The following is a 25985-nucleotide window of genomic DNA, read 5'->3' on the forward strand; positions in this document are numbered from 1 at the left end:
CTTGAATAAGCATTTCTCTAAAGACAAATTGATATATGAAAAGATGCTCAACATTAGAGAATCAACTAATCTGGGAAATGCAAATCAAAACCACAATGTGATATCACTTCACACCTGTTAGAATGGCTAATATCAATAAGACAAGCGATAATTGTGTAAAAAGTAAAACTGTAAAAGATATGGAGAAAAAGGAACGCTCAACCTTTGTGAGGGGGAGGGAGGATACAAATTGGTATAGCCACTATAGATAACAACATAGAGGCGCCTCAAAAAATTAAAATGGTACTACCATATGATACATTAATGCCACTTTTGGGTGTATATCTGAAGGGAATGAAATCACTATCTCAAAGAGATATCTGCACAGCCATGTTTACTGCAGCATTATTGTACATGATTGTTATACAGTAGCCAGTGCAAGGAAACAACATAAGTGTTTACTGATAGGTGAATAAATAATATAGATATATCATATTTTTATGAAATTTTATGAATGGATGCAAAAGTATAATTTTTAGCACCAAACTGAAAGCCAGTGTCTTAGATTGGAGTTCCAAATCTCTGAAACTTTTTTTTTCAGTAAAGTATAAAATAAAGATTAATTGAAGCATATTAACAGATTACTTTGAACATAAAGACTGAGACTGGGCCACCTTGCACGAAATATCCACTTAATTTTGCATGAGAATCAAAGGGACAGGAAAGTATGAAATAAGAAACTCACTTAGTAATTCCAAGTTATATGCCAAATTAATAGTACTTACAACAGTTCAGTTCAGTTCAGTCGCTCAGTCGAGTCTGACTCTTTGTGACCCCATGAATCGCAGCATACCAGGCCTCCCTGTCCATCACCAACTCCCGGAGTTTACTCAAACCCATGTCCATCGAGTCGGTGATGCCATCCAACTATCTCATCCTCTGTCGTCCCCTTCTCCTCCTGCCCCCAATTCCTCCCAGCATCAGGGTCTTTTCCAATGAGTCAACTCTTCGCATGAGGTGGCCAAAGTATTGGAGTTTCAGCCTCAGCCTCAGTCCTTCCAATGAACACCCAGGACTGATTTCCTTTAGGATGGACTGGTTGGATGTCCTTGAAGTTCAAGGGACTCTAAAGAGCCTTCTCCAAGACCACAATTCAAAAACATTAATTTTTCAGTGCTTAGCTTTCTTCACAGTCCAACTCTCACATCCATACATGACCACTGGAAAAGCCATAGCCTTGCCTAGATGGACCTTTGTTGACAAAGTAATGTCTCTGCTTTTTAATATGCTATCTAGGTTGGTCATAACTTTCCTTCCAAGGAGTAAGTGTCTTTTAATTTCATGGCTGCAATCACCACCTGCAATGATTTTGGAGCCCCTCAAAATAAAGTCTGACACTGTTTCCACTGTCTCCCCATCTATTTCCCATGAAATGATGGGGCCGGATGCCATGATCTTCGTTTTCTGAATGTTGAGCTTTAAACCAACTTTTTCACTCTCCTCTTTCACTTTCTTCAAGAGATTTTTTAGTTCATCTTCTGCCATAAAGCTGGTGTCATCTGCATATCTGAGGTTTTTGATATTTCTCCCAACAATCTTGATTCCAGCTTGTGCTTCCTCCAGCCCAGTGTTTCTCATGATGTACTCTGCATAGAAGTTAAATAAGCAGGGTGACAATATACAGCCTTGATGTACTCCTTTTCCTATTTGGATCCAGTCTGTTTTTTCATGTCCAGTTCTAACTGTTGCTTCCTGACCTGAATACAGGCTTCTCAAGAGGCAGGTCAGGTGGTCCAGTATTCCCATCTCTTTCAGAATTTTCCACAGTTTATTGTGACTCACACAGTCGAAGGCTTTGGCATTGTCAATAAAGCAGAAATAGATGTTTTTCTGGAGCTCTCTTTTTTGATGATCCAGTGGATGTTGGCGATTTGGTCTTTGGTTCCTCTGCCTTTTCTAAAACCAGCTTGAACATCTGGAAGTTCACAGTTTACGTATTGCTGAAGTCTGGCTTGGAGAATTTTGAGCATTACTTTACTAGTGTGTGAGATGAGTGCAATTGGTGCAGTAGTTTGAGCATTCTTTGGCATTGCCTTTCTTTGAGATTGAAATGAAAACTGACCTTTTCCACAAATATATCCAAATCTTGGTGGAACTTTCATGAGGTTAAGGTCCAATCCAGCAATACTTTTATTAGCTGCTTTAAATTACTTAATTGAATTCAAACTGAAAATATCCATGTTAAGTTATGCTGTTTCTCATAACTTCCAGGAAAATTATAGCAAGTTACATTGTCAGAACAAGCTTTCTATGTTAGTGAATCTACTCCGTTAATCAAATTTTAGTTCCTAATGAATATAGAATTAGAATTGAATATTCTTTCTAGGTAGAATTTCTTTATAAACCCTAATGCAAACATTCATGAAAATAATTGGTATTTGTTATACAGAATCTGAATACTTGGTTTTCGATGAACTGTGGTATTTTACTCTCTAATCCTTTTGTGCTCATATTAAACACTAGAACTACTTAAATTTATACACAAATATAGAAAATTTGTGTTCATAAGATCACCCACTTACTAATTGCCTCATATATACTCATAAGATGATAGACTTACATACGTGCTCATTTGCTCAGTCCTGTTCAACTCTTTGAGACCTCATGCACTGTGGACCACCAGGCTTCTCTGTCCATAGATTGTTCTGGGAAAGAATACTAGAGTGGACTACCATTTTCTACTCCAGGGGACCTTTTCGACACAGGGATCAACCCACCCACATCTCTTGTGTTTCCTGCATTGGCAGGTAGATTGTTTACCACTGAGATACCTGGGAAGTCCAGTCTTACATATATTATCTCATATGATCCTTGGCATTTTGTATATTCATTGTTGTGGTTGTTCAGTTGCTCAGTCATGCCTGACTATTTGAGACCCCATGGACTGAAGCACGCCAGGCTTCCCTGTCCTTCACTATCTCCTGGAGCTTGCTCAAACTCAAGTCCATGGAATCAGTGATGCCATCCAACCATCTCATCCTCTGTCATCCACTGCTACTCCTGTCTTCTATCTTTCCCGGTATCAGGGTGCCTTCTAATGAGTCAACTCTTCACATCAGGTGGCCAAATTACTGGAGTTTCAGTTTCAGCATCAGTACTTCCATTGAGTATTCAGAACTGATTTCCTTTAGGATTGACTGATTTGATCTATCAGTTCAAGGGACTCTCAAGAGTCTTCAACTACAGTTCAAAAGCATCAATTCTGGGTGCTCAGCTTTCTTTATGGTCAAACTCTCACATCTATACATGACTACTGGAAAAAGTATAGCCTTGACTAGATGGACCTTTGTTGCAAAGTAATGTCTTTGCTTTTCAATACACTGTCTAGATTTGTCATGGCTTTTCTTTCAAGGAGCAAGCGTCTAAATTCATGGCTGCAGTCACCATCTGCAGTGATTTTGGATCCCAGGAAAATAAACTATCTAATTGTTTCCATTGTTTTTCCATCTATTTGTCATGAAGTGATGGGACCAGATGCCATGATCTTAGTTTTTTGAATGTTGAGTTTTAGCCAGACATTTTAACTCTCCTCTTTCACATTCATCAAGAGGCTCTTTAGTTCCCCCTTTGCTTTCTGCCATAAGACTGGTGTCATATTCATATCTGAGGTTACTGATATTTCTCCCTGCAATCTTGATTCCAGCTTGTGCTGGATTTTTGCATATATTCCAGCTTATGCTGAATTTTGCATAATATACTCTGAATACAAGTTAAATAACCAGGGTGACAATATACAGCTTTGGAATACTCCTTTCCCAATTTGAAACCAGTCTGTTGTTCCATGCCCAGTTCTAGCTGCTGCTTCTTAACCTGCATACAGGTTTTTCAGGAGGCAGGTAAGGTTGCCTGATATTCCCATTTTTTTAAGATTTTTCCAGTCTGTTGTGATCTACACAGTCAAAGGCCTTAGCATAGTCAATGAAACAGAAATAGATGTTTTCCTGGAATTCTCTTGACTTTTCTATGATCCAACGGATGTTAGAAATTTGGAATCTAGTTACTCTGCCTTTTCTAAATGCACTTTAACATATGGAAGTTCTCGGTTCACATACTGTTGAAGCCTAGCTAGAAGAACTTTGAGCATTACTTTGCTAGCATGTGAAATGAGAGCAATTGTGAATTGGTTTGAACATTCTTTGACATTGCCCTTCTTTCGGACTGGAATGAAAACTGACATGTTTCTGTCCTGTGGTCAGTGCTGAGTTTTCCAAATTCCCTGGTGTACTGAATGCAGCACATTCACAGCATCATCCTTTTAGGGTTTGAAATAGCTCAGCTGGAATTCCATCACCTCCACCAACTTTTTTTTGCAGTGATGCTTCCTAAGCCCCACTTGACTTCACACTCCAAAATATCTGACTCCAGGTGAGTGATCACACCATCATGGTTATCTAGTCTTTATGATCTTTTCTGCATAACTCTTCTGTCCTTGCCACCTCTTCTTAATATCTTCTACTTCTGTTAGGTCCATACCGTTTCTGTCTTTTATTGTGCCCATCTTGCTTTAAATGTTCCCTTGGTATCTCTAATTTTCTTGAAGAGCTCTCTAGTCTTTCCTATTCTATTTTTTCCCTCTATTTCTTTGCATTGATAACTTAAGAAGGCTTTCTTATCTCTCCTTCCTATTCTTTGGAACTCTGCATTCAGATGGGTGTATCTTTCCATTTCTCCTTTGCCTTTCACTTCTTCCCCCTCCCCTGCCCCCCCCCCCAGCTATTTGTAAGGCCTCCTCAGACAACCATTTTGTCTTTTTGCATTTCTTTTTCTTGGGGATGTCTTTAATCCCTACTTTCTGTACAATGTTATGAATCTCCATCCGTAGATCTTCAGGCACACTGTCTGTCAGATCTAATCCCTTGAATCTATTTGTCACTGTCCCTGTATAATCATACGGGATTTGATTTAGGTCATACCTGAATGGCCTATTGGGTTTCCCTACTTTCTTTAATTTAATTCTGAATTTTGCAATAAGGAGTTCACACCTGATTTTTTTTTTTTTTTTTTTTTTCTGACTGTATAGAGCTTCTCCTCCTTCGACTACAAAGAATACAATCAATCTGATTTCAGTATTGACCATCTGGTATTGTCCTTATGTAGAGTCAACTCTCGTGCTGTTGGAAGAGGGTGTTTGTTATGACCAGTCCAGTGCATTCTCTTGGCATAAGTCCATTCGGTTTTGCCCTGCTTCATTTTTTACTCTAAGACCAAAGTTGCCTGTTACTCCAGGTATCTCTTGACTTCCTACTTTTTCATTGTGGTCCCTATGATGAAAAGGATGTCTGTTTGGGGTATTATTTATGGAAGGTCCTATACATGTTTATAAAACCATTCAACTTCAGCTCCTGTTCATTAATGTTTGGGGTATAACCTTGTGAACTGTGATATTGAATAATTTGCCTTGAAAATGAAGGAGATCATCCTGTTGTTTTTGAGATTGCACTGAAGTACTGCTGTAGCCAGAGCCCCTGGGCCCTGGCAAGTTACTGCTGAACAGTGCTTCCACAGGAGATCCTCATATACTCAAAGGCAGGTCTGGCTCAATCTCTTGTGTAGATCACTTCTCCATTCTCTGGGTCCTGTCCACAGAACGAATTGTTTGCACCCTCCAAGAGTCACTGGTGGGTCTGTGATTTGATTTTAAATATGATTGTGCCCCTGCTACTGTCTTGTCTGGATTTCTCCTTGCCCTTGGAGTGGGGTATCTTTTTTTGGTGTGATCCAACATTTTCCAGTCGGTTGTTATTCAGCATTACATGCAATTTTGGTGTTTTTACAGGAGAAGATGAGCACAAATCCTTCTACTCCACCATCTTATTCATCTCAACTGTGAATATAGTTGAGACAAATAAAAATAAGGAACTTATCCCAGTCTAGGATTAGTATAAGATGACACCACTCTTGTGGCAGAAAATGAAGAGGAACTAAAGAGCCTCTTGATGAAGAGACACTTATTTCTTGGAAGAAAATCTATTACAAACCTAGACAGTGCATTAAAAATCAGAAACATTACTTTGCTGACAAAGGTTCTTATAGTCAAAGCTACAGTTTTCTCAGTAGTCATGTACGGATGTGAGAGTTGAACCATAAAGAAAGCTGAGCACTGAAGAACTGATGACTTAGAACTGGGGTGTTGGAGAAGACTCTTGAGAGTCCTTTGGACTGCAAGGGGATCAAACCTTAGTCAATGCTAAAGGAAATCAACTCTGAATATTCACTAGAAAGACCGATGCTTTAGCTTTAGCTAAAGCTCCAGTACTTTGGCCACCTGATGTGAAGAGCTGACTCCTTAGGGAAAAAACAAAAAACAAAAAACTGATGCTGGGAAAGGTTGAAGGCAGGAGGGAAGGGGACGACAGAGGATCAGATGGTTGGATTGCATCACTGACTCAATGGATATGAGTTTGAGTGAACTTCAGGAGATGTGGAGGACAGGGAAACCTGGTATGCTGCAGTCCATGGGGTCGCAATGAGTTAGATATGACTGAGTGACTGAATAATAACAAACTGGTTATAAGTAAAAACACTATGGTTTTAACTTATTTGCAAAGTTTGCAGTCTTTCCCCTACATCTTAATGTCAAGTCTATCTTAGTCTTATTTATATGAACTTAACTGTGGTCCCTTAGTTGGGCTTTAATTTTTATGAGACATGCATGCATCTCTTAGAGAACATCATCTAAAGAAAATCAATAGCACTTTTATTTTCTTTTAATTGTTACCCTCTTCTGATTTAATTAAATATGTTAGACTCTATCCCCAATTTCTAGACACATAATAGAAAAGAACAAAAGAAACTTTTCCAGATTTTATTAATTTATCTTATCTAATTATTCTTCATAATTTCCTACATCCCAGATATAGAAAATAGATATAAATATTACCAGGATTGCTATTTTTCTCAAGCACCTGTTACTGCAAGTTTCTTATGTTTCACAAGGAACTATTCCACTATCCAACATTCTAGGCTTCTTAATGAATTTCTCAATTGAAGTTGTAAGTAAGTCTTTCTATAACTAAAAAGTTCTTAAGCTAGCTATATAAACCCAGGAGAAATAGGCCTTTAGCCATATGTGATTCACTGTTAAGAATTTGGAATTCAAGCATTCTTGATTTACTGCATATACAATAAAGAGCATCATTTAATGCAGGTCTGTATCCATTAAATTTTATTTTAAAAGTCATTCAAGTTTGAAAACAATCATGTCAAAAGAGGGATCAAAATATGATTTTGCATGAACCTTGAGAAAAGTTTCTTTTTTTTTTTCCCCCCTCTCTTTATGAATTTGCTTTCTTTTCCTTGTAACAACTGGGAGCATGGGAAAGAAAGATCAAGATCAAGATCATTTATTTACCTGAAGTTCTTTTAAATACTTCAGGAAAATTTTGTTCCATTGGGTTTGAGAATTGCTTCCACCTAGAAGATAAAAACTGTGGAAAATTCTGAAAGAGATGGGAATATCAGACCACCTGACTGACTCTTGAGAAACCTGTATGTAGGTCAGGAAGCAACAGTTAGAACTGAACGTGGAACAACAGACTGGTTCCAAATAGGAAAAGGAGTACGTCAAGACTGTATATTGTCACCCTGCTTGTTTAACTTATATGCAGAGTACATCATGAGAAACACTGGGCTGGCAGAAGCACAAGCTGGAATCAAGACTGCCAGGAGAAATATCAAAAACCTCAGATATGCAGATGACACCACCTTTATGGCAGAAAGTGAAGATGAACTAAAAAGCCTCTTGAAGAAAGTGAAAGAGGAGAGTGAAAAAGTTGGCTTAAAGCTTAGCATTCAGAAAACTAAGATCACGGCATCTGATCCCATCACCTCATGGGAAATAGATGGGGAGACAGTGGAAACAGTGTCAGACTTTATTTTGGGGGCTCCAAAATTACTGCAGATGGTGACTGCAGCCATGAAATTAAAAGACACGTACTCCTTGGAAGGAAAGTTATAACCAACCTAGACAGCATATTAAAAAGCAGAGACATTGCTTTGCCAACAGAGGTCCATTTGGTCAAGGCTATGGTTTTTCCGGTGGTCATGTATGGATGTGAGAGTTGGACTATGAAGAAAGCTGAGTGCCGAAAAATTGATGCTTTTGAACCGTGGTGTTGGAGAAGACTCTTGAGAATCCCTTGGACTGCAAGGAGATCCAACCAGTCCATCCTAAAGGAGATCAGTCCTGGGTGTTCATTGGAAGGACCGATGCTGAGGCTGAAACTCCAATACTTTGGCCACCTCATGTGAAGAGTTGACTCGTTGGAAAAGACCCTGCTGATGGGAGGGATTGGGGGCAGGAGTAGAAGGGGATGACAGAGGATGAGATGGTTGGATAACATCACTGACTCTATGGACATGGGTTTGAGTAATCCCTGGGAGTTGGTGATGGACAGGGAGGCCTGGCAGTGCTGCGATTCATGGGGTCGCAAAGAGTCGGACATGACTGAGCGACTGAACTGAACTGAGAAGCTGCACGGTAGCTCCGCAGGTGAAGAATCCGTCTGGAATGCAGGAGACACCAGTCCTATTCCTGGGCTGGGAAGATCTCCTGGAGAAGGGACAGGTTACCCACGCCAGTATTCTTGGGCTTCCCTGGTGTTTCAGATAGTTAAAGAATCTGCTTGCAGTGAGGGTAGACCTAGGTTCTATCCTTGGGTTAGGAAGATCCCCTGAAGGAGGGCATGGCAACCCACTCCAGTATTCTTGCCTGGAGAATCCCCATGGACAGAAGAGCCCTGGCGGATGGCAGTCCATGAGGTCACACACGACTGAGCGGCTAAGCACGCACGCGCACCGAAGCTACACAACGGGCCACAGCTTCACTCACCTTCTAGGATAGCCCAATAGTGACTTTCCAGATAGCATAACCTCTTGTTTTTCAATGTAAATCAAGAGAACTCTAACGTTGTGGTAAAAACTGAAACTGACTTCGCAAAAGAAAACAAAAAGTAACAATTTATACTAAGTAGCAAATGCAATCCAATTCAAAATAGAAAAGACAAATAAATGCATATAGCTTAAGAAGGATAGCACTGAGGTAATTTAAACGCTACTCCAATTAATAATCAGACATTTTTAAGTATAATATCATATTTTTGCATATAATAAAAATACAGAATAAAATCGGGATTTGTCATACTTAAAAATTTCTAGCATTGGATTTGTCACATTATCATGGAGAGCTATATATTACTTCATTTTAGTCAAATTTTCCTTAATTTATTTTGGTTTCTTGAGTAAACCTCTTGTTATCTCATTCATTGCAGGGCATTGAGTACAGCCTCAAAATTTCACTAATTATTTATATGATTGATTGCATACTTCACTTTTTCTCTTTCTTCATATTATATTCCTGACATATTAATGATTCAGAATTTTTTTTCATAAACTGTAGATGTGGAGTCAACAATTTTAAAGTTTGCTAATAGTTTTCTTCTTCTTCTTCTTCTCTTTTAGTCTGTTCCCAGTATTCCAGAGGAGTATTTGCCATTTTTGGACTCTATGATAAGAGGTCAGTACATACCTTGACCTCATTCTGCAGCGCCTTACATATCTCCCTCATCACACCAAGTTTTCCTACTGAGGGGGAGAGCCAGTTTGTGCTGCAGCTAAGGCCTTCCTTAAGAGGAGCACTCTTGAGTCTGCTGGATCACTATGAATGGAACTGTTTTGTATTCCTGTATGACACAGACAGGGGTAAGTTGAAATTCCACATCTACATAAGCAAAACTCTAATTTTCAATTTAAATGGCTTTGCATCACTTGTGTGATTTAGCAATATATTTTGATCCCTAATATGGCTTCAATGAGAAAATGGTCAATATGAATTCTTAATGTTTTTATCTTGACTTTGGGGAAAGTTTTCTAACTAAATGAGCTTCAAATTCACAAGGTCACTCAAGCAATGTCTGCTTTGTTATTTAGTTGAAATTGAAGTAGATTTTTTTTTTTTTTTTAATTTCCATGATGCTATTTCAGGTGCAGTCATAAAATAAATGTGTTTTTTTTTTTTTTTTACCTCAAATGCATACCCCTTAATATTTCAGAAGATTTTAAAAAAGTATCAGATTGAGTTAAATGTGTAATTGAAGGGTCATGACAGTGAGAATAAAGATTTAGTAGTAAGGCCTCTGCTTGCTGGCAACCTTTCACTTTATCTTTTCTATAAGTCTATATAGATTAGTAAGTGATAAAATATGATCCTTGTATTGGATAAACAAGATAGATAACATTAAATTATTGAAATACATACAATTTTGTACAATGTTGAAACATTTTGACTTTATTTGAAGATATATCTTAAAGAATTCCAATTTTTGCTCAGTTTTGCTCTTTATTTGTTGACCAAAATCATAGCAATATATTATGTTTCAAAACGAACATCAGGGAAGCACCTACAGGGTTTTGTCTAATCCATTTTCCTTAAAGCATAAGATTTATGAGCAAACAAGAAGTTATAGTAAAAGTTCAACCAGACAACATTTTAAGAATATACTTGAATAAGTCAATCTATAAAATAAATTTAAAATAAATGTAAAAATAATAAACAAGCAAAATAAGTCATTTGAATATATAATTATCTTCAGAATCCAACTATTCAGAATCTTATATTCAGAGATGAAAATTCGTTAAATGAATTCATTTCTCATTAAAATTTGCATATTTTATGATATTTAATTTACACACCAATGTAAGCCTTTTGCTTAAATTGCCATTCTTGGTAAACTTGCCATTTGGAAACAAGCTCAGAAAATTTAATATCATCAGTGTATTTTCTTCAGGATTGTAGCATACACTTTCTCACTTGAAAATTTGGGAGCACATCTATATTTCATGATGTCATTTTCCAATAGCTGGCAATTCAAAGCATCCTGGTGATGGTGGTTTAATTGCTAAGTCATGTCCGACTCTTGCAACCCCATGGACTGTAGCCTGCCAGGCTCCTCTGTTCATGGGATTCTCTAGGCAAGAATACTGGATTGGGTTGCCATTTCCATCTCCAGGAGATCTTCCTGACCCAGGAATTGAACACAGGTCTCCTGCATTGCAGGCAGATTCTTTACCAACTGAGTTACAAAGCATCCTAGAGGATAAACTACAGATTAAAAAATTACCACTCTGTTCATTTCTAACTTTTGGGAATATCCTTAAGCAAAAGGACATGAAAATGGAATCATAATGCAAATTAAAACAACAGTGAGATACTACTATATATCTATCAGATAACCAAAATTCAGATCACTAACAATATCAAAGCATGATTAGGACATGGAGAAACAGGAATTCTCCTTCATTGTTTGTGGGAACACAAAGTAGTATAGCTACTTTAGAAGACAATTTGACGATTCCTTACAAAATTAAATGTATTCCTGCTATACGATCCATCAGCAATGCTCCTTAATATTTTCATCCAAATCACAGAAAAATCATCACACAGATGTTTATAACAGTTTTATTCATAATAGTCACAACTTAGAAGCAACCAAGATGCCCTTCAGTAGGGGAAGAAAAGATTAAACTGTGTGGTTGCTGTTCAGTCATTAAGACATGTCGGACTTTGAGACCCCATGGACTGCAGCATGCCAGGCTTCCCCGTCCTCCACTATGTCCCAGAGTGCTCAAATGCATGTGCATTGAGTCAGTGATGCCATCCAACCATCTGATCCTCTGTCATCCCCTTCTCCTCCTGCCCTCGATCTTTCCCAGCATCAGGATCTTTTCCAACAGGTCAGCTCTTTGCATCAGGTGGCCAAAGTACTGGAGCTTCAGCTTCAGTATCAGTTCTTCCAATGAATATTCAAGATTGATTTCCTTTAGGATTGACTGGTTTGATCTCCTTGCTGTCCAAGGGACTCTCAAGAGTCTTCTCCAGCACCTCAGTTTGAAAGTATCAATTCTTCAGCACTCAGTCATCTTTATGGTCCAACTTAAAAACCATAGCTTTGACTTATATGCACCTTTGTCAAAAAAGTGATGTAGCTAATTTTTAATATGCTGTCTAGGTTTGACATAGCTTTTCCTCCAAAAAGAAAGTGTCTTTTAACTTTTTGGCTGCAGTCACCGTCCGCAGTGATTTTGGAGTCCAAGAAACTAAAATCTATTACTGTTTCCACCTTTTCCCCACTTATTTGCCATGAAATGATGGGACTGGATGCCATGAGCTTGCTTTTTTTTTTTTCATTGAAGGATAATTACAGTATTGTGTTGGTTTCTGCCATACATTTACTTGAATTAGCCATCAGTATACATATGTCCCCTCCCTCTTAAGCCTCTCTCCCACCCCACCCCTTCCTACTTGCTTTTTGAATATTGATCTTAAGCAGGTTTAAATGAAAGCATTAGTCACTCGGTTGTGTCCAACTCTTTACAACCCCCTGAACTGTAACCCACCAGGCTTCTCTGCCCATGGAATTCTCCAAACAAGAATATTGGAGTGGGTAGCCATTCCTTTTTCCTGGGGATCTCCCCCACCCAGGGATCAAACTCGCATTTCTTATGTCTGATTTGTGTTGTTATATGGCGGAAATCAACGTGACTTCTCAGTCACTCAGTCCTGTCTGACTCTTTGTGGCCCTGTGGACTGTAGCCTGCTAGGCTCCACTGTACATGGGATTTTTCCCAGAAGGAATGCTGGAACGGATTGCTATTTCCTTTTCCAAGGGATCTTTCCAACCCAGGAATTGAACTTACATCTCCCATGTCTCCTGCCCTGGCAGATGGATTCTTTACCACTGAGCCACCTGTAAATCAATTATCCTTCAATTAATATATAAATAAATATAAAAATTATGCTTTGCTTTTGCACCTGTTTATACTTTTTAGGATATTCCCTTCTGCATAACAATTCAGAGGCTCTAATCTTAAACCACCTCCCATTTTTTTTTTTTTTTTTAACCATAAGAACACTATAATGTAAGCAAACAATACTTGGTTACTTAAAGCTTCTTTATCCTGGCTAAATATCTGCCTTCAAAGGATTAAATTCATCATGGTACAAACAGTATTTCTTCTAACAAACATTTTGAAATCATTAACCTACTTATTAGCTTGCTGCACAAAATGCCTCCTTTTTCTTGTTATCACCCAATAATTGAACTGGTTTACTTCTAACCAACTGATGCAAGTCACTCTCTAGAATCTCTAGTTTCTCTTCAGTAACTTACTTTGAGATGAATAGCTAGTCATTTGAACTGCATTCCGTGATAGTAACTCAGAGCTTCCAAGGTGGTTCAAGTGTTAAAGAATCTGCCTGCCAATGCAAAAGCTGCAGGAGACATGGGTTTGATCCCTGGGTCTGGAAGATCCCCTGGAAGAAGAAATAGCTTTGCACTCCAGTATTCTTGCTTGAATAATTCCATGAACAGAGGAATACAGAGTTGGACATGATTGAGTGACTGAGCACACACACACATAGTAACTCAACCCAACTATCAAGTGGTGTAAGTGATCTCTTTACCCATTTATGGATTCAATGTATCTATTTATCCATTTAGCATTCAATAAACCTTTGTTGTTCAGATTTCATCAGGTAATTTGATAAGTATTAACAATGCAACAATGAACAAGACACTACTGAAAATACACTCTTGCTATGACTTGATTAGGAATTAGTACACAGCATTCTACTCGACAGCTAGAAACTTGCCTTTGATTCATAGCTTGGTGTTTTTGCAATTTTAAATTGGAACACAATTACTTTCCATAAAAATCATTGCCTTTTGAGGAGAAAAACATTATGAAACATCATTTAAACACAAACTTTGGTAAGATTTTTGTGCTAATAAAGATGACATTATTAAGTGCTTTAAAACATGGCTTATGTACCTACCTGAGAAACTGAATCTTAAATTTTAACTTTAATTGATTAATTTAAATGGTTACATTTGCCTAAAAGCTACCATATTGGAAAACACAGCATATCTAACCATTGAGCTCATTTATAATAATTTATTTCACTTTGAGTGAAATTTCCAAATCTCTTTTTGATTCATATTTTACTGTGTAAGAAAAGAACTTAGAGAACATCCTGTTCATAATCCTTTTATAGTAACTTTCACACTGCAATATGTATACATTTACATATTTTTTCTTCCTTTAGAAATGAAAGTTCTCCAGTTATTGTTATATCTTTTGTATCTATACCTTTCATTTTTAACATAGTAATGCCTGTTAGGCATACTATAAATATTAAATACATGAATTAATCAAATGAAGTCATTGGCAATAAGTATCAAATAATTTCAGAGCTCTAAAAACTATTCATGTAACTCATTTTTTATTAAAGGGCTTCCTAGGTGGCTCAGCAGTAAAGAATCTACCCTCAAGGCAGGAGACCCAGGTTCAATTCGTGGGTCAGAAAGATCCCCTAGAGAAGGAAGTGGCAACCCACTCCAATATTGCTGTCTAGAGAATCCCATGGACAGAGTCTAGTGGGCTACTGTCCATGGGATCGGGTATCATATTTTAATGGATCGGATAGTTCACAGAATAGTCAAAATGAAAAATTCTCTTGTAGGAATGGTACTTGAATTGAATGCAACTTTATTATCATGAAAAAATAGTGAGAAGGCTGAAAAATAATGCTCTTAATTTAGATATATTAAATGTTTTTAAAAATTTTAAATAATATTTCCAGTAATATAAAATCTTGAATTTTTTTTCATACTTCCTTGAGTGAAAAAGACATTAATTTAAATACTCATAAAATAAGTAATGGTCAATCTTCAATAAACCTTTTCAAAATAAATATTTTTACCTGGGTCTGTTGCCCAAAATTTTAAGTATTCCTGATGTGTTTAAGGCCATTTCTAACACCACTGATAACGAGATGAATTTATGATCAATGGAAAAAAGAAGAAATATAAACCTCACATTTTTTTTTAATTCCAATGAACACTGTCCATATTTTTCATAAGTGTTATGATGGCCATCATCTTTGATCTCAAGTCTAACCTAAGCAATAACAGACACGGACCTTATTTTACTTAATCTTGGTTCACTTTAAAGTTTAATGCTCAATGTTTTACCTACATCAGTACTTTCCAGGCTATTGGTGTTGTTTCACCAGTTACTAAATATCTTTTACCCATTATCTTAGTAAATATTATACTTTTATGTAAATTCTGTCTAGGAGAGATATATGTGACGACACATGGAGGATAAAACTTTACTTTGTTAGTTTTGGCTTGTTTCCTTTTGTCTTTCATGTTTTTTTTGGGAGGTGAGTTTTTCTTTTGTTATAAAAATATGTTCCACACGTCGCATAACCTATATAATGAGAAGCTTAAAAAACAACGCTGTGGATGGCATAATATGCACATGCTCATTATCCTTTGCTGAAGCCAGTGCAAGTGATGAGGGGATGGAAAAAGCAATAGGTTTGCCTGGGGAGGGGAGGCATTCTTGCTATTTTATTTCTGCTTCTTGGTTTTCACCACATGCATACCATTTACTTTTAAACTGCCTTAAATCTATTTGCAACAAAGTTGAGATCTAAGTAACAGAAAAATGAGTAAATGAAGAAGCATGAGATACCTGTTAGTATCCCTTTTACTCACCTCAAATTAAACCTGTATAAATCACTCCAAACACTCTCCTGTCTTTCTTTTGGGTTCAGCTCCAATTTTCTTTTCTATTTTTTTCTCACATTGTTTCATTTTATTGTTCTTTCCCTCTTTCTCTGCCTTCCCTCAGAACCTAGAGTGGGTAGGCAACATGAATGATTTCAATCACACTGAGAACCTTAATCTTTCTCTCACCCATTACCAATTATGGACTCCTACAATCCCCTTAAACTCAAATGTATAATAATGTAGAGGGATGACAGAGCAGATAACTCTAAGGAATACAGTCTAAATGACTTCAAGTCACACAAAAGTAAAATTACTGATATCTACTCCTTCTTTGAAATCTTTTTCAAATAAGAGTGAGATGGGGAAAATCAAGGGTAATTATGCAGTTATACAGCCTGTCAACTGGACTTAGAGTGCTTAGCATCTACAGTACTGATCATAAGCACCTTTTTTTTTCTCATCCCTCACCCATCCCCAATTTTTAATTACCACACATACTGATACTCTGCTAACATGCATCTACTATTAAGTGCGCCCCTTAAAATGCTTCAGGACCATTTTTCTTATTAAAAATAAAATTAGAAACAATATCAAGACAGAGTGAATTGACATACAAAGTTAGGAGAAGTAAGAATCTTATAAGTTATAACTGGGTAGTTTTATGACCCCATAGACTGTAGCCCACGAGGCTCCTCTGTCCATGGGGTTATCCAGCAAGAATCTGGAGTGGTTGCCATTTCCTCCTCCAGAGCCCTTCCTGACCCAGGGTTTGAACCCACATTTCCGCCAGTTTCTGCACTGGTGGGTGGATTCTTTACCACTGAGCCACCAGGGAAGCCCTATTATCCAAGAAAGGATGAGTAATTTATCTTTAATTATTTACAGCATTAAGCCCTATTTTCAACTTATTTTCTAGTCCTGAAAACAAAATCTTTGTCTAAAGCACTTACCAGGATGAAAATTAATTCTGTTTTGTAAACCTCCCATGACAACTTTCAGGCAAATATCTGTTTCTAGTGAATACATTAGGATTTAGACTATATTTTATATCTCATCCAAACTTGCTTACTGACTTTTATTACATGTATGGTCAGACTGATGTGTCAAATACTCACTTATTGCAAATTGCCAAGTGTGAGGAAAACTCATTCCAACAAGAGGGAAACAATACAACTATATCTTTCAAAAATATATTCCTGCCTTCCTGCTGGATCCAGGTCACTGGAAGAGCAAAGGAAAATACAGGTGTAATAGTGGAGCTTACAATGGAGATTCTAACTTGTAACTGAGGGAGAAATAGTACAGTAGTCCCCTCTTATCCTTGGCGAATATGTTTCACCCTTAGTGGATGCTTGGAAACATGGATAGTGCCGAATATTTCATATGTTGTTTTTCCAGTGATAAACCTTAATTTATAAATTAGGCACAGGAAAGACTAATAACAATAACTAAAAACAGAAAGTTATAAAAATGTACTATAATAAAACTTATATGAATGTAGTCTCTCACTCTAAAAGTATCTTATTGTAAAAACGTGATGCCTTTTCTATCTTAACCGAGCATTTATCACAGAATGTGCCCATACTTTTACAGTTTGTACAACAGCAAAACTAGTACAAATTTCTATTTTCTTCTTCATACTTTCAGGGATAGAACATTTGTTCCAACCATGGACCTTAGCAATTTCATCATGCTTTTTTTTTTTTTTTGCTTTCTTATCAAGAATTTTCACTTTTATACTTAAAGGAAACACTTTATGACTTCTCTTTGGTATATCCAGATTTGCCATAATCACAGCTCTTATGCTTTGGGGCCAAACTTAAGTAAAATAAGAGTGACTTGAACACAAGTACTGCAATACCTTGACAGCTGATCTGATAACCAAGCCAGCTACTAAGTGAATAAGGTGCAGGATAGCTGGACAAAGGGAGGATTCACATCTCAGGCAGAATGAAGCAGGAACAGTAGGAGATTTCATCACACTTCTCAGAAGGGCAAATAATTTAAAACTTATAACTTGCTTATTTCTATGCATTTTCATTTAGTATTTTTAGACCATGGTTGAACTAAATGTTGCTGAAACCATGGAGAGTAAAGCCTCGGATAACAGGAACTAATGTGATCAGAAAGAGTCAAGGCATTCCCTGCTGCCTGCATAGCCTCTCCTTCGGTTGTTCCTGCAAAATATATTGGGGCTTCTCAGGAGGCGCTAGTGGTAAAGAACCTGCCTGCCACTGCAGGAGACTTAAGAGATGAGGGTTTGATCCCTGGGTCAGAAAGATCTGCTGGAGGAGGACATAGCAACCCACTCCAGTATTCTTGCCTGGAGAATTCCATGGACAGAGAAGCCTAGTGGGCTACAGTCCATGGGGTCACAAAGAATTGGACACCACTGAAGCAACTTAGCATACATGCATGCAATGTTTATTCCCTGTCCCTGTTAACCCAGAGTCTATAGGCTGTTGTCACTGTGGGTTTAAAAGGGGAGAAGTGTACTAAGGGGTGAGTGGATAGAATTAAGGAATATTGATGGATATTTTTACAAACAGGATTTGTGCCCACTCCCTTTTCACTGTGAGAGAAGTCAAAAGAGCTGCACACCTATCTGTCATCTCCTACTTTCCCTGGCCATAGAATGAAAAGTTGAGGACAAATACTGGCAATGGCAACCCACTCCAGTATTCTTGCCTGGAAAATCCTATGGGAGGAGCCTGGTAGGCTGCAGTCCATGGGGTCGCTAAGAGTCCTACACAACTGAGCAGCTTCACTTCACTGGAAGTTAAATGCTGAAAGAATGCTGAAATCTGGCAAGGAGAATGAATCAGAATAGGATTGCCAAACAAGGCAGAGATTAGCAAAGAACAATGATATGAAGCTAAAACAAGGGAAGTCAAAGAAGAAAGAAGGGCCAAGAGCAGCAAAATAAGTAATGGGTTGGCAGAATGAAGAAATTCTAGGGTGAAATATAGATGCTTACAGTTGCTTTTGTGGTGCCAAAAGACTTTCGAACATTCATTTGAAAGGTTAAAGATATCTGAGTGGGAGGGCAGAGAAAACAAGTATGCACTTTTCATGAATATTTGAGCTGAATTTGAATATTAAATTGTTAATAAATTAATAATTTAGTTGTCGCTTAGTAGGCACTTAGACACACAACGTTGAGTGACTGACAGATCACCTTTCTGGACATTCTTCCTTTGTCTCTTATTCCCACTGTGAGTTCAGTCTCTAAACAAGAAAAAAAGAACATAACTGGATGGGGGGAGAGATCATGGAGGCAGAGTTGAAGGACACAGAATTCGCTTCCCTCAAAGAACGCATCAAAAAATACACCCACCTGTGGAACAGTACTCACTGCTAACTCACTGTCAGTGGAGACTGGCAGAAACAGTGTACAAACCAAGTGTAAGAAAGATACACACAGAATCAGGTAGGAGGGGAAGAGAAGCAGTCAGGTTGGGACAGTGCCCTCAACAATGGACACAGAAGAGGAGCCTGTCGTGCTGGTTGGAAGGCCAGTGGCAGTGAAGGAAGGCTGTGGGGAGCCTAGACTCCACTCCTGAGGAGCACACACACACTCCTGAAACAGGGCAGACTGAATCTGTATGGCCAGTTTCCCAGGATCACCCCTGCACAGACCCTACCCTAAACTGAGTGACTGCCTCAGTCCCAGTTGCTTTAGGACACGACTCCATGCTGGGGTGAAGGCTGCTGCAGCTGGGGGTAGCTCAGTTGTGAGGGACAAAGGCAGCTCAGGATCTGAGCGGAGCAAGGGCAGCTGTGATGGTGCTTACACAGGCAGTGTATCAGAGCCACCTTGGGGTTCCAGCTGTGGTGGGACTGCCACAGCCCATGTGCAGATCCATGTGGGCCTCCCGCATCAGCCCTTCTACCCAAACACTGCTCCCCTTAGGGGCGAGGGCACAAGTGCTACGGGCTGGCAGAGCACAAACTTAAAGGGAATGCAGCCAGCTCAGATTTAACCATCAAAACTTATGCTCCAGCAACTTAGGACCCATCTCCAACCCAGATAGAGCAGTGAAGGCCTGAGCATAGGAGACGCCCCAACTACACCTGACTGTGGTCTAGCCACTGCATGTCAAAGTCCACCTCCTTCCAAGGTGATAGCTATGAGCACATCCTGGGAAAAGGCAAGTCTTTTGTGTTCACATCAGATCCAGCTCTACTGACAGTCAGTGGGCACATACAAACTATACACAGACACTCCCACACAAAGACATCCTCCTTCAAAACTGCAATAGGTAAACCCTTCACTTAATTTCATAAAGGCAGAGAAAGTTAAACAGAATGAGAAGACAGTTTTCAATTGAAAGAACAAGAAAAAACAAAGAAAAAAACTAATGAAACAAATAATTTGCAAGATAAAGAGCTCAAAGCATTAGAATACGGATGCTAACTGAATTAGGGAAAAGAGTAGTAATAAAAATGTTAACTGAAATAGGGAAGGTTGGTGAGAATTATAACAAGAAACTAGAAGATATATAAAAAAAGAAGCAGTTAGAATTGAACGATGCGATAACTGAAATGAAAAACACATTAGAAGTAATTGACAGCAAACTAGATGATAGTTGATAGTTTTTCACTTTCACTGATCTGGAAGACAGACTAATGGAAATCACCCCATTATAACAGCAAAGAGAAAGGCAAATTTTTTAAAATAAGAACAATTTAAGAGGGCTCTGAGACAACATGAATTGTACCAGCATTCACATTACAGGCCCCAGAGGTAGAGAGAGGGAAAAGAGTCAGGAACATACAGGAAGCACAGAGGGTTCCAAACAAGATGAACCAAAACAGCTCACACCAAGACACAGCATAATTAAAATGGCATAGTTTAAAGACAGAACTCTAGAAGACATCAAGTGGAAACAGCCACATACAAGACAACTGTCATGGGGCTATTCACTGATGTTTTTGCAGAAAATTTGCAGGCCAGAAGGCAATGGCAGTATATATTCTAAGTCCTGAGAGGAAAAACCTGCAACCTAGGATACTCTAGGGCTTCCCTGGTGACTCAGATCATGAAGAATCTTCCTGCAATTCAGGGGACCTGGGTTCCATCCCTTTGTGGGGAAGGTCCCCTGGAGAAGGGCATGGCAACTCACTCCAGTATTCTTGCCTGGAGAATTCCCATGGACAAAGGAGCCTGTTGGGCTACCACCCATGGGGTTGCAGAGTCACATACAACTGAGCAACTAAGCACAGACTGACAGGATACACTACCCAGCAAGACTATCATTTAGAACAGAAAGATTCTCTCTCAAATCAGGAACAAGACAAGAAGGTCCATTCTCGCTCCTTCAATTTAACTTAATGTTGGAAGTCCTCACCACAATTCTGGTGGCTCTATGGTGGGCTTAATGAAGATTTCGTCCAAGGTGGCTTGTGCCACACCCAGCTCTGGCACCCAGAGCCCCTGCTCCTGCAGCAGGCCACTGCTGACCCATACCCCACAGGAGACACTCACACACTCAAAGGCAAGTCTGACACGGTCTCTGTGGGGTCTGCTGGTGCGCAACGTTTTGTGCCAAAACTTACAACTTACACAGGACTAGGGAAACAGACTCTTGGAGGGCAAAAAAAAAAAAAAAAAAGTCTTGTACATGCCAGGAACCAGGAGAAAAGATCAGTGACCCCACAAGAGGTTGACTCAGACTCACCTGTGAGTGTCCAGAAGTCTCCAGCATAGGTGTGGGCTGGCAATGGCCTACTTCAGTGTCAGGGGCACTGAGTGCTTCAGTACCTACATGAGGCCTTTTGAAAGAAGTCCCATTATCTTCATTACCTCCACCAAAGTTTGTTCTCAGGTCAAACAACAGGGAGGGAACACAGACGCACTCATCAAGTGAAAATCTGATTAAAGATTTTCTGAGCATGGCACATCCATCAGAATAAGACCTAGTTTTCCCCAGAGTCAGTCTCTCCCAGCAGGAAGCTTCCATAAGCCTCTTATCTTATGCTTCAGAGAACAGACAGAATGAAAACCACAATCACAAAAAACTATCCAAACTGATCACATGGATCACAGCCTTATCTAACTCAATGAAACTATGAGCCACCCAAGATGGATGGGTCATAGTGGAGAGTTCTGAAAAAATGTGGTCCACTGGGGAGGGAATGGAAAACTACTTCAGTATTCTTGCCTTGATTATCCCATAAAGACTATGAAAAGGCAAAAAGATATGGCACTGAAAGATGAATTCCCCAGGTCCATAAGTGCCCAATATGCTACTGGAGAAGAGTGGAGAATTAACTCCAGAAATAATGAAGAGATGGAGCCAAAGGAAAAACATTGTCCAGTTGAGGATGTGACTGGTGATGGAAATTGTCTGATGCTGAGAAGAACAGTTATGCATAGGAACGTGGAATGTCAGGTCAATGAATTAAGGCAAATTAGAAGTGGTCAAACAGGAGATGGCAAAAGTGAGCATCAACATTTTAGGAATCAGAGAACAAAATGAACTGAAATGGGTGAATTTAGTACAGATGACCGTTATATTTATTACTGTGGGCAAGAATCCCTTAGAAAAAATGGAGTAACCATCATAGTCAACAAGAGAGTCCTAAATGCAGTTCGTGGATGCAATCTCAAAATGACAAAATGATCTCTGTTCATTTCCAAGACAAATGATTCAATATCACAGTAATCCAAATCTATGCCCCAGCCAGCAATATTGAAGAAGCTGAAGTTGAAAGGTTTTATGAAGACCTACAAGACTTTCTAGAACAAACATCCAAAAAAATATGTCCTCTTCATTATAGGGGACTGGAATGAAAAAGTAAGATATCAAAAGATACCTGGAGTAACAGGAAAATTTGGCCTTGGAGTACAAAATGAAGCAGGGCAAAGGATAACAGAGTTTTACCAAGAGAACGTACTAGTCATAGAAAACACCCTCTTGCAACAACATGAGAGATGACTCTACACATGGACATCACCAGATTGTCAATATCAAAATCATATTGATTATATTCTTTGCAGCCAAAGATGAAGAAGCCCTATAGAGTCAGCAAAAACAAGACCAGGAACTGGCTATGGCTCAGATCATGAACTCCTTATTGCAAAACTCGAACTTAGATGAAAGAAAGTAGGGGAAACCACTAGACCATTCAGGTATGACCTAAATCAAATCCCTTACAATTATAAAGTGGAAGTGAAAAATAGTTTCAAAAGATTAGACCTGATAGACAGAGTGCCTGAAAAACTATGGATGGAAGTTCATTACTTTGGACAGGGGGCAGTGATCGAGACCATCCCCAAGAAAAGGAAATGCAGAAAGGCAAAATGGTTGCCTGAGGAGGTGTTATAAATAGCTGAGAAAATAAGAGAAGTGAAAGGCAAAGGAGAAAAGGAAAGATACACCCATTTGAATGCATAGTTCTAAAGAATAGCAAAGAGAGATAAGAGAGTCTTACTCAGTGATCAATGCAAAGAAAAAGAGGGAAATGATAGAATGGGAAAGACTAGAGATTGCTTCAAGAAAGTGACAGATACCAAGGGAGCATCTCATGCAAAGATGGGCACAACAAAGGACAGAAATGGTATGGACCAAACAGAATCAGGAGATATTAAGAAGAGGAGGCAACAATACACAGGAGAACTATACAGAAAAGATCTTCATGATCTAGATAACCATGATGATGTATTCACTCACCTAGAGCCAAACATTATTGAGTGTGAAATCAAGTGGGCCTTAAGAAGCATCATTACAAGCAAAGCTAGTGGTGATGGAATTCCAGTTGAGCTGTTTCGAATCCTAAAAGATGGTGCTTTGAAAGTGCTACACTCAACATGTCAGCAAATTTGGAAAACTCAGCAGTGGACACAGTACTGGAAAAGGTCAGTTTTCATTCCAATCCCAAAGAAAGGCAATGCCTAAGATGCTCAAACTACCGCACAATTGCACTATTTTCACATACTAGTAAAGTAATGCTCAAAATTCTCCAAGCCAGGCTTCAACAATATATGAACTGTGAACTTCCTCAAGCTGGACTTTTAAAAAGGCAGAGGAACCAGAGTTGAAATTACCAACATCCTCTGGATCATCAAAAAAGCAAGAAATTTCCCCAAAAAACCATCTATTTCTGCTTTATTCGCTATGCCAAAGACTTTCACTGTATGGATCACAACAAAATGTAGAAATGTGTTAAACAGATGGGAATACCAGACCGCATTACCTGCCTCCTGGGAAATCTGTATGCAAGTCAAGAAGCAACAGTTAGAACTGGACATGGAACAACAGACTGTTTCCAAATCAGGTAAGGAGTATGTCAAAGCTATATATTGTCACCCTGCTTATTTAATGTATATGAAGAGTACATTATGCAAAATATCTGACTGCACAAATCACAAGCTGGAATCAAGATTTCCAGGAGAAATATCAATAACCTCAGATATGCAGATGAGACTACCCTTATGGGAGAAAGCAAAGAAGAGCTAAAGAGCTTCTTGATGAAAGTGAAAGTGAAGAGTGAAAATGTTGGCTTAAAAGTCAACATTCAGAAAGCTAAGATCATGGAATCCGGTCCCATCACTTCATGGCAAATAGACGGGGAAACAATGGAAACAGTGAGAGACTTCATTTTGGGGAGGGGGGCTCCAAAATCACTGCAAATGGTGACTGCAGCCATGAAATTAAAAGATGCTTGCTTCTTGAAAGAAAAGCTATAATCAACCTACACAGCATATTAAAAAGAAGAGACATTTCTTTGCTGACAAAGTTCTGTCTAATCAAAGCTATGGTTTTTGCAGTAGTCATGTATGGATGTGAGATTTGGACTTAAAGAAAGCTGAACACCAAAGAATTGATGCTTTTGAACTGTGGTGTTGGAGAAGACTCTTGAGAGTCCCTTGGACTGCAAGGAGATCCAACCAGTCTATCCTAAAGGAAATTAGTCATGAATAGTCATTGGAAGGACTGATGCTGAAGCTGAAACTCCAATAATTTGGCCACCTGATGTGAAGAACTGACTCATTTTCAGAGACTCTGATGCTGGGAAAGATTGAAGACAGGAGAAGAAAGGGATGGCAGAGGATGATATTGCTGAATGGCATCACCAACTCGATGGACATGAGCTTTTGCAAGCTCTTGGAGTTGATGATGGACAGGGAAGCCTGGTGTGCCACAGTCCGTGGGGTTGCAAAGAGTCAGACATGACAGAACAGCTGAACTGAACTGAGCTGAATTCACCACAATTCTCAGAAAAGAAAAAGAAATAGGAGCATTCAAACTGGAATGTAAGAAGTAAACTGTCACTCTTTGCAGATGACATCATTTTATAAAGAGAAAATCCTATGGTCTGTGTCAAAAAAAACAAAAAAAGAACTGATAAATCAGTAAATTTACAAGATAATTATATAGTATAATATCCATTCCTTTTCCATACATGAATCATGAGGGATCAGAAAGAAAATTTAGGGGGACAAATTCCATTTACAATCAAATAAAAAGTATAAAATGCCTAGAAATGAAGATAGTCAAAGAGATGAAAGACATACTTTGAAAACTGAAAAACATTGATGAAAGAAATTGAAAATGATACAAAGAAATGGAAAGATATCCTGGGTTTTAGATTGGAAGAAATAATTTTGCTAAAATGCTCATACCAGAGAAATCTACATATTAATGCAATCCCTATAAAAATATCCATGATATTTTTCACAAAGCTAGAACAAATACCCCTATAATTTATTTGCTGTTGTTCAGTCACTCAGTCGTGTTTGACTCTTTGCCACCCCATGGACTGCAGCATGCCAGGCTTCCCTGTCCTTCACCATCACACAGAGTTTGCTCCAACTCATGTCCATTGAGTTGGTGATGCCATTCAACCATCTTGTGATGTCATGCAACCATCTCCTATAATTTATGTGGAACCACAAAGACCCCAAATTGCCAAAGCAATCGAGAAAAAAGAACAAAGCTATAAGGATCATGCTCCTTGACTTCAGACTATCCTACAAAGTTGCACTAATCAAAGCAGTATTTTATTGACACAGTAATAGATGCATAGCTCAATGGAACATAGAGAACCCAGAAATAAAGGAATCCAGAAATAAGTTCACACTTATGATGTGATAATTTAAAAAAAAAAGAGGCAAGAATATACAATGTGAAGACTGTTTCATCAATAAGTGGAAATCAGATAGCTACATGTGAAAAAATGAAATGAGAACATTTTTTTACATCACATACAAAAGTAAGCTCAAATTGGATTAAACTCCAGAATCCATGAAGTTCCTAGAAGAATACATAGGCAGAACCCTTTACATAAATCATTACTAAATTGTAACTATAAATCATAAATATAGTTACATAAAATATAATCATAAACATAGTTACATAAATTGTA

At 38.5% G+C, this 25985-nt stretch overlaps 1 protein-coding gene across 3 annotated transcripts in view; it reads left to right on the forward strand.

Annotated features, from left to right (window-relative positions):
- Positions 1 to 25985, forward strand: part of GRIA4 (glutamate ionotropic receptor AMPA type subunit 4) — a 613307-nt gene that overhangs the window by 209671 nt on the left and 377651 nt on the right. For all 3 annotated transcript variants that reach the window (XM_065944105.1, XM_065944106.1, XM_065944107.1), the window contains exon 3: positions 9499 to 9738. In XM_065944105.1, the coding sequence (XP_065800177.1) occupies positions 9499 to 9738 (240 nt within the window). The remainder of the gene's footprint in view (positions 1 to 9498; positions 9739 to 25985) is intronic.

Source organism: Muntiacus reevesi, chromosome 9 (assembly GCF_963930625.1).
Source record: "Muntiacus reevesi chromosome 9, mMunRee1.1, whole genome shotgun sequence".
Classification (NCBI taxonomy): Eukaryota; Metazoa; Chordata; class Mammalia; order Artiodactyla; family Cervidae; genus Muntiacus; species Muntiacus reevesi.